A 10284-nucleotide genomic window follows, 5' to 3' on the forward strand; every position below is an offset into this window, starting at 1 on the left:
TCAGTTTGTTTTGATAGAGTTCACTCAGATTTGGAACATAGGAAGGTACCTTGCGCTTAGTCATACTGCTGCTTCATTTTGCTCGGTGCTGTCAATGGCAGTAGCTCTACAGAGTTCCTCCTAGCCCTACCTGAGATGCCAAGGACCTTCTGCATACAAAGCAGATGCTCTAACCATGAGAGAAGATCAAAATAATAGGGGCAGGTGGAAAGATGTTTTTCAGAATGGTTTTTGCAAAGCAGATTGCTGTTCTATGCATATGTCAAGGAGTTGCACCTGGCTGAGTTTTGTTTATCAGTCACATAACTGTGTGGTAAGGTCTTGTGCATGAGAGCGTGCCAACATCATGTTGGGCAGCACTTTGGTTCAGAAGCAAGAGATCATATGTTTGGTTTGTAGAAGTAGGCAGATTCCGTCCCTGGGGTCTCAAGTTAAAAATATATTGGTTAGCAAGACAACAGCTGCCATTCAGAGCAGGCAGTATAGGGCCCAGCGGTTTGATTCAGGGCCCATCCATACCTCAGCTTAATATGGAACCCCTTATGCCTCCTTTAAAAACCCCACTTCATGTGACATTCTCCTGCAACTACTGTTCACACACACTTTCTCCTTCCTAAATCTGGAGAATCCCTATGCAATTGTTGTAGCAGCCCCCTGTATCTCCTCTATCCAACCTGGTAAAGACCCTCAGGGTGTGAAGCAGGGCAATAGGCTTAGGAACTCCAAGACCCAGCCCGTCGCCACCTCCAGCAGGTCTGACAGGTGTGCTGGGTGGTCGGTACACCAGCCAGACAGCCAAGCTCTCCCTGGTGCCCCCACAAGACCAACACATTCAATGCCGGAGTTCACCGGTGGTGGCAGAGCCCTGAAAGAGCAATCCTCCCGGATTAACAATGATACTCCTCCCCTCTGACACACAGTCCGTGATTGATGGAGGACAGAGAAACCTGGAGGTGTTATCTCATGTAGGGAGACTACTTCACCTTCAGGAAGCTGAGACAAGGACGTAGTAATTTGTGATTCATCCACCTATGATCGTATCGGTGAATCTCATGCATGAACTGGTTCGTTTGCAAGACTATAAAATGGTGCATGCATGGAAAAAGTGGATAGAAAAAAGATTTTTCCCTCCTTCATAGCTCAGGGTCATCTAGTGAAGCTGAAGGTTGGAAGTTTCAGGACAGATAAAAGAAAGAGTTAAACTATGGAACTCCCTGCCACAGGAGGCAGTGATGGCCACCAACTGCAGGGTTTTAAATAAGGCTTGGACAAATGCATGGAGGAAAAGGCTACCCAGGGCAACTCGCCACAATGTCTGTGCTCCGCCTCCACAGCCAGAGGCCATCATGTTTCTGGAAACCACAGGAGGGGACAGGGCTCTCCGACTCAGGTGCTGCTTGAAGGTTTCCCACAGGCGTCTGGTTGGCCACTATGATATCAGGATGGTGGACTAGGTGGGCCAATGGCCTGATCCAGAAGTCTCTTCTGAGGTTCTTATATAGAGCTGAAATGGGGGGAAGTGACATTCTTCCAACTTCCACTTTCAGCTCTATGTATTTTTTCAGGGAAAGGGAAAGTAGGCAAGAGGCCAGGAGGTGGGGGCTCGGGGGCTTAGCAGGCGCCAGGGGAAGATTGCAAGGGTATCATTGTGCTGCCCGTGGTGACACATTGGCAACCCTTGCTCTGACCGCTTTGAGGTCGTCGTCCCCCCAGTAAACTGGTGTATACATTTTATGAAATAATTAAATAACCACTAGCTCACATTGCTTCTCCAGTGTCTTTCTTCAAGGCCAGGATGAGAACATCCCCTCCTACTCCGTGTTTGTTCACCCCTTGCTGTGATGAGCAGCAGTCAGTGACAAGAACTTTCCCTTCCCTTGATATTTGGGGTGAGATCTAGCTGTTATTTATGTGTGGGCAAATCCTGTTGACTTCAGTGGGGCTTACTCATGTAGCTGAGCTGTCATTCTCAGATTGTGCTGCCCATCTGGAAGGCAACTGCTTCCCTTTCTCAGAAAGCCTAATTTTTTTAAAAAAGGCCCTGGGAATTTGTTGCTTTTGGGGGATGTGTGTGTATGTGTGAAGAAATGTATTTCTGAAGTCTCACTTCTGTCGCCTTGTGGAAGTTTGCATGACAACAGGTGAACTTTGTGTGCCTGTGGTGTAGACTCTCTATTTTGCAGAAGGGATTTACATTTGCAGACAGGCCTTTGTCACCCCTGTGCAACAAACCCACTTAAAAACCAAACAAACACACTGATTTTGTAGTTTGGGGAGAGGTGAGAAAATGCATTGAAAAGTGTGGATGAACAAATGACTAACAGGAAGAAATGTAAACATGCTGCAAGCAAATCAGAATGAATGTGGGGCAAATGCTCATTGTCATATCACTGCCCTGCAAACAAATAAGAAGATTGCTCCAGAGAGACTGGAAACAGGCTAACTGCCACATAAGCTTCTTGCAAGCAAGTCCACTTGAATGCTCAATAAGCAGGTCTATTGGAGGGGCCCTTATATTTTTCAAAACACATCAACCATTGTCTAGCGCTTATCTCCAGCAGTCCTGGGTCCAACATGGAACTTACACAGAACCTATTAGAGTCTAATCTGATTAGGTCTTGCTGTCTCTTCTTCATGATGACCCCTTCTTTTCACATTTAACACGATGGGAAGGAACTTTAACATGGTAGCCACTTGGCTAGGGCAGGAGTGGGGTACCGGCCCCACAAGGCAGCTCTGACTGGGGGATGAGGCTATCCACTTGTCAATCACTAGGTCAGTTCACCCGCAGACCCTCTTCCTGGCCTGAAATGTCATGGTGCAGCATAATCCAGCTCTGGGGATGGGAGTCTCGTGGGCTGTGTTGTTTTTGGCTGATGTCTTTATTCTTTCTCTCTGCAGGCCTATAGCCCTGAGGACATGCACAGCTGGATCAAGGAGATCAGTGGGGCTGTGCAGGCCCTAAAGAGCTGCCCTAGGGTAGGTCATATCCTTTGCATGCAGAATTAATTAGTTTTTTGTGCTTGTTTTCTTAAGCAGACATCATCCATTTTAATGTCTTGGGCAAACATTTGAGAAATATCTCACTTCCTGGAGGCAGCTTACTAGTCTCTGGCTTGATCCCACAGAAACCGGGAATGGAAAGCGGGTGAGATCGGAGAAATTAATGAGCATTATGCAATGGGAACATGTATCTGTCCGCCTCTCTACAGCTGCTGCAAGCAACTTGGCAAAACTTGCTTAACTTTTCCTTGGGGGAAAAAAGATATTAACCATAATTCTGTGGCTTGGAAATTAAGCAGAAATTGGGGGCTAGAAATTGGAGCAACTTTATAACCCACCCCCATCCCATGCAGTCCAGTTTTGTGGACCTGATTTTTTTTTATATAAATAATTTTTATTAACCGACCAATCAAATCAAATCACATCACATAAATTACAAATTACAAAGCCGAATTTTTAAATTTTTGTTGGGGGTACCCATATTTCAAGTTCCGAAGGGGGTCCAATCATCATCTTGCTGCTGTATTAATGTCCACAAATCTGTCCAAATAATGTTCATAATTCTATCCAATCCTATCTTGCTGTTTCCCACATCTCATCTTGTTATTTTTGTATAATTTTTCCTTTCTCTTTGCGACCTCTTCTGATAATCTCCTTAAGCAGGTAAAAACAAGTTGTAATCCTGTGTGAATTTTTCCGTTCGTCCAATAGCCATATCGAGATGGTTTCCATATATCATCACTTTCATAGATAAAAGCACTCTTTCCATCATTAATCTTCACAAATCTGTCGCCTTCTTTAGTCCTCTGAGGAGATTCGCCCGCAGTATAAAAACAGATCCATTCCTCCTCCCAGACATAAATCTTTCGACAGAACTTGCCAAAATGGCGACGCTGTTTTTTACTGCGTCATCCCAAAGCTCTTGTACTTTCCTCGATCTCCTTAAAACATGCTTTTGGTTAGAATTTATTTTCACACAGTCTTAAATCATCCAGCTTAGGTCATTTAATCGGCATTTCTGACTTGGGGGGGGGGGGATTATTGGTTAATCACATAGAAGAAAGAAAGAAAAGTTTTCCCCCCCTCCCCCATCCAGTCCCGCTGCCGACATACCGAGCCTTGATGTGTCTTCTCATGATATATTCCTGTTTATCCGACCCGTCTTCTTTCACAGAGGTCCCTTCAATTAGCAGTCTTTACTCCCCATTCTTCACTTGAAATATGTGCATTTGCTTCTTCCTAATTGTTTATTTTCAAGTTGCTGCAGCTAGTGGCGCGATCAGAGACAGCGTCCAGGAGAGCCGAAGTCCACACAAGGGCATTCCGCCTAGTGCCCTCACCCCCTCGAATCCGGGGGTGATTTATGGGCACAGCAGGCAAGGGCAGTCCCCCCCCCATTCCCTTGGGGGGGGGCAGGGAGGCTGCATACTTCCATTACAGCCTCGTGTGGGTCAGAGAGATGTTATTGTCGGCCATCTTCCAATGCGCCCCTAGTGGCCCCGAGTTTTGTGGACCTGATTATTATTATTTACATAGGAACAAGTTGCAAGTTGGCATAACTTAGTTCAGTCTCATTTCTTTTATTTAGTCCCCTCGAGGGATGGCTCTGCAAGGAGACTTTAGCCAAGACCACAGGTGGAAGGACCAGGGAATAACCACTGCCCATCCAAAGCACAGAATTAAAAAAAACTGTTTTTCAGTGGCCACACTTGTTGCACCCTGTCCTAGATATTCTACCTCGTCCACCTCTGGTTTCCGTTATTAGATGCATCACTTTCAAATATTTTGCCCTTCGTAATCAATGAGGGCTAGTAACTTGTTTTGCAGAGGGAAGAAGCAGAAGTAGAGACTCTTGTGATCAGAGAAGCCGGAGTGCACTGGAGGACCTGCATTGAGGAGGCTGACTCTTCCCACCTGAGAGTCAGGGCCTTTCAAGTCTTTTGCCTCCTCTTCTGGGGGGAGGAGCCATCCTGCTCTCCAGTTCTGCCTCTGGTTCCTTCTTCTGTGAGGAAAAAGATCCTTACTGTCTTTGTGGTTTCTCTTTTGCTTTAGCTTTTGCTTCTTGTACAGTATGTTGTTGGTTGTCATGTAGGAGTTGGCTGAGGCTTGCTTTTGTCTCATACTTCGTTAGAGCCACTCATCCATCTAGCGCATGGTGGTCTACACTGACTGGCAGCAGCTCTCCAGGCTTTCAGACAGGGAGTGTCTCCCAGCCCTTCCTGGAGATGCCAGGGATTTCTGACTCCCAACTGTTTAACAATAGCAACAATTTCCCTCCCAAATTAGGTTGCTGAAATGAAGAAAGCTGAGGGGTTGTGGTGGGGAACCAGGACTAGATTTTTATATGAAAGGGCTGTGATCTCAGTTCTGGTACTGAAAACAAGTTCATGATGTGCACTGTGAGGGGCTCTTTTCTTTAATTCTAAGTCAATGTCCACCCCTCTTTCTAAGCTACTATTTTCCCTTTGGCTTCTGAGCAGTGGACCTCAGGGTTGTTGGAAAAAGCAAAGATGGAAGATGGAAATCTACCCATCCCTGGTTTAGGTTATATTTTTGAGCAAAACCAAAACCCTTTCCCATCTCCCTCACCAGCAGCAAAGGGTTCGTGTGAATGCATCTGTACAAGATCAGATCCATTTTTAAGGCAATCTGAAGAAGGTTGACTCAAATGTCTGCCAGGCATTCTGACCATATGGAAAACAATTTCACTGCAGGAAAGCTTCACTATGGCCTGGGATGAGTTTGCTCTGCACTGAAATATATTAATATTCTGCACCAAGAAATGTTGAATTATTCAACCTGTACAAATTATGTATATTAAGCAACTAGTCATTGGGGAAGTTGAATCCAGTAGAATTAGTCTGAACCTTGAAAAGCACATAGAGATTGGGAGGATGACATAGGCTATGAGATTAACCCCACTCAGTGGATCAAAATGTGGTCTAACCCCCCCTTTAAATCCATATCAACAAAAAGAAAAGAACTCACTCTGAAAATCACCTACAGGTGGTACCTAACACCAAGAAAACTAGTGCTAATACGCCCAGGAACCTCACCAAAATGCTGGAGAGGGTGCACCTCCACAGGCACATGCCTCCACATGTGGTGGGAGTGCCCCAAAATCCAACCATTCTGGACAACAACCATACGAGAAATAAGTAAAATAATCAAGCAAGTATTAGAAATCACCCCAGAATTGGCCTTACTAAACATCTTCCAAGACAATAATGCCCACTTACACCACAAAGAACTCATAACCCACCTACTTTCAGCAGCCAGAAGCGTCATAGCCAGACACTGGAGAGACCTGTCAGGAGTAAACATGGACCAATGGTACCAGATAGTATGGGAAACAGCCCTACTAGAAAAACTAACCAATAAACTGAAACTGACACGGGGACAAATAGAAGAAGACGCCTTCATCCCGGTATGGCTCCCCTTTATCACATACAGAGCCCAACAGGACAACGATAAAAATCCACCAACAGCATACAAATCAATTTGGCTAACCTGATCCAAAACACCCACCCACCCCACTCACACATGAAAACAAAGACCACCACAGCCAACCACAAATAAATAACCACACCCTAGGCCAACCCCAACCTCTCTCACCAAAGGAACACAAGCGAACAGCAAATAACCTGCACAAGCAACACTGACACCAAACCCTATATATAGTAAGTAAAATAGAAACATTGCCACCCAACCCCACCCCACCTATCTCTCCCCCCCACCTCTTTCCTTCTTTTCTTCCTAATGTCTCAACAAATGAAACTGATTTGTAAAAATGTTACGTGGGGAGGGAAATACGAGAGAGAGACATTGCAAACACTTTTGTAAATCAAGAAAATCTTTAATAAAAAATAAAAATAAAAAGCGCATAGAGATGAAGTAGGAAACAGTATCACTTTCAAGGGGGGAAAAGGAAACCACCGCATTCCACATGACCAAGGGAGCGCAGGGACTTCATCTGTCCCTGAGAAGACTTCAGGGGCACCATTGCACCCATGGGCACTGTGCTGGCACCCCCTTTGGCATGCATAAGCTGCAAGGTGTCTCTCTTTTCTCTCTCCCTCTCTCCCCCACACCCCTCTACCCCATGCAGGACTTGGTGAGATCTGCTTCGGTGAACAAGCACGGAGGCCCCAGCTCAGCCATGCCTCCCATTGAGAGGCTGAAGCATCTGGGAGGGGAGCCCAAGGCCTCTGCCAAAAGCCCATCGGCCTCGTGCTGGCTACCTTGGATGCCGGTGCCACAGTCGGAAGGGAAGCCGCAGCCTGCAGCAGAGCAGAAGGCTGGCCTGCCAAAGGACTCAGAGTTCTTTCCTCTGTTTGCCCAGCGAGATGCTAGAGCCACGCAGGGCGGGCGTCTCCGGCACAGGTCGGAGCCCCAGAACTTTAAAGAGCATCCATTTCCCTTTGACCTGGATGACGAGAGCATCCGGACCTCGGATGTGTGACTGTGCACTGCAAAGCAGCGCCTGTCGATGACAGACCATGTTGACGCTTCCCTGGTCCTGACACATGGATGTGTTGGGGCAAATGCTAGCTAGCTTGCACATGCTTAGGAAGCTGAAGCTGGAGCTGGAGCAGTCACTGTGATGTGATGACCTTAAATGCGGGAAGCACATGAGATGCAACCTCCAGCCCTGGAGTCATTCTTTGCACATTTTCAGTGTGATTTGGTTCCTTCTCAGATGCCTTCCCATGTAGTAAAGGAGAGACCACCTTTGCCAATCAGCTAGAAACCTGGTATGGGTGTTCTCTCTCTCTCTCTCTCTCTCTCTCTCTCTCTCTGTGTGTGTGTGTGTGTCACTCACTGGAGTCATCTTGACCTCTTCTGGCAATATGCCCAGGTACACCCCACTGTTTTTGTAGCAGCACACTGGTGGTCTGGCTTGCATGCTTGATCTGCAGAGGAGTTGAAGGCAGCACTCCTAACTTCTGTGGGAAAGGACTTTGAGGGTTCTTCTATAATTGTGGCTTTTGAAGAAATCCTGTGGAACAGTGTTGGACTGTCAGTTTCAATGTGAATGTCTAACTCTCTAGCTCTCACAGAAACCTGTGTGTGTAACAGATGCTCTTCATCTTCAGTGAGCCATGCTGCTGATGTGGGAAGGCCATACACTCTTTTTGTCAAGGTACAAGGGGTTGGAACAAAGTGGAGTTCCTGGAGAGCTTTTCCTGCAGAAGGGAGCATAGGAAGCTGACTTATCCTGAGAGAACTTGTCCATCCAGGATTTCAGAGAGGGGCATTTCTCTCACCCCTACCTGGACATGCCAGGGGTTGAACCTGGGACCTCCTGCATGCTAGGCATTTGATCCAGCACTGAGCCATAGCCCTTTCCTACACAGCAGCATCAACTGCAGTTGCACAGAAGGTTGGGGCAGGGGGCAAATAAAGCAAGGTTATGGCAGGGATTCTTCAAACTCTGGTATGGGGATATTCTGGTGATCTGCAGTGTGTTCAACTGGCTAAAGCTATATTTACACCAGCACAGGCAACCTATGACCCTGTAGATGTTGGATTCCAACTCCCATCAGCCCCAGCCAATTCAGTCAATGGTCAAGGATGATGGGAGTTGAAGTTCACCAACACCTGACTGTTCACTGGTTCCCCACCGCGGATTTACACAGTGTGCTTTCAGCTGGTGTGTGAGACCATTATAATAATAGTAAAAAACAACAACAGGAAATCCATAAAGAACTTTTCCAGAACTGGCACAACCAAAAACTCAGTTGCATCTAAAACCAGGATGCTTTCTTGTGCCACAACAGTCTTAGCTCATCTAATTCAACGATGTCTATATTATTTGTCAGTGGATCTCCAGGACTTCAGCCAAGATCTTTCTACTCCTACCTGGAAAGGCCAGGAACTTCAATTGCCTGCAGAATATGTTTGCCGCCGCTCTTTCCTCCACCCTGCCCTGCACTCTGATGCATCTATAGGTAAAGGTAAAGGTACCCCTGACCGTTTGGTCCAGTCGCGGACGACTCTGGGGTTGTGGCGCTTATCTCGCTTTACTGGCCGAGGGAGCCGGCGTTTGTCCGCAGTTTTTCCAGGTCATGTGGCGAAACCAGAGCATCGCATGGAAACACCGTTTACCTTCCCACCGGAACGGTACCTATTTATCTACTTGCACTTTGCTGTGCTTTTGAACTGCTAGGTGAGCAGGAGCTGGGACCGTACAACGGGAGCTCACCCCGCCGTGGGGATTGGAACCGCTGACCTTCTGTGAATGCCTCACTGATGCTTATCAGGCCCAAGACTAGCAAGACCCACTTGCTGCAGGAGGCCTGCCCTAGATGGCGTTTGTGCAACTGCGCTGCAGCCTAGGAGATTTAATTCCTAAGATTTTTTAACAGCCTTCCTTGTGTTGCCTGGAGTATGAAGAAATACAGAGAAAGGGCCAGACAGAATGTGATAAAAGTCAGTGCAACAGAATTAGTGTTCTAAAATTCAGCCCTTGGCTCTGGCTTCCTAAATGAGGACTGTCACACACAAACAATCTGGTTGCTATCACAGCCACACCATGCATTTACAGCCCTCTTGGAACACTTTAATAGCTTCCTCCAGATAATCTGGGAACTATAGTTGGCCAAGGATGCTGAGAGTTATTAGAAGACCCCTTAGGAAATGACAGTTCCCAGGATTCTCTGGGGGGAGGGGTGCCATGACAGTTACAGTGGTATAAGGAGTGCTTTACATGTATGGTTTGGATGTGACATAGCTGCATTAAGTGAACTTCTTAGCTCTGAATGTCCAGGACAGAAGGAAAGTCTGTCCTCACAGTGAGGACTAGCTCCTCTTTAAACGTTTTCTTCTCCCATATTTCCAGGTCACAATGTAGTCATCTAAATAACGTTTGCCTTTGCAAAGGGGTGGGGTTGTGATCATTTCCCACCCTAAATTGTTCCGGGTGCCTGACTAAAACAGAAAGCAAAGCAAAACGCAAATCTAGCAAGGAAAAATTAAACAGGATTTCGCTATGCAAAGACTACTCTCAAACAGTGTGAACGTCTGTGGTCAGAATATACTCAGGTATGCTCCCTTTTTATATGGCAGGTTTTTCAGGAGCACAAAAAGATATTTATTTGTTTTTTGAGTGGGCTGTGATAACTTGCATCAAGCTAGATTACTCCCCCCACCCCTTTTAATGCCAACATTAACCTGGAACAGATTCTGGTTAATATATGAAGCAGTAAGGATACAGAGAATTAAGCGTGTGTACTGCACAAAAAAAGAATACTGTTTGCATCTTTTTTAAATAATTTATTT

At 46.3% G+C, this 10284-nt stretch overlaps 1 protein-coding gene across 2 annotated transcripts in view; it reads left to right on the top strand.

Annotated features, from left to right (window-relative positions):
- PLEKHA2 (pleckstrin homology domain containing A2) overlaps positions 1 to 10252 on the top strand; it is a 79595-nt gene extending 69343 nt beyond the window's left edge. For both annotated transcript variants that reach the window (XM_053366819.1, XM_053366818.1), the window contains exons 11-12: positions 2902 to 2979; positions 7112 to 10252. In XM_053366819.1, coding sequence (XP_053222794.1) covers positions 2902 to 2979; positions 7112 to 7465 — 432 coding nt within the window. In that variant the 3' untranslated portion in view covers positions 7466 to 10252. The remainder of the gene's footprint in view (positions 1 to 2901; positions 2980 to 7111) is intronic.
- The last annotated feature ends 32 nt before the right edge of the window (positions 10253 to 10284 follow it).

Source organism: Podarcis raffonei, chromosome 15 (genome assembly GCF_027172205.1).
Source record: "Podarcis raffonei isolate rPodRaf1 chromosome 15, rPodRaf1.pri, whole genome shotgun sequence".
NCBI classification, from domain to species: Eukaryota; Metazoa; Chordata; class Lepidosauria; order Squamata; family Lacertidae; genus Podarcis; species Podarcis raffonei.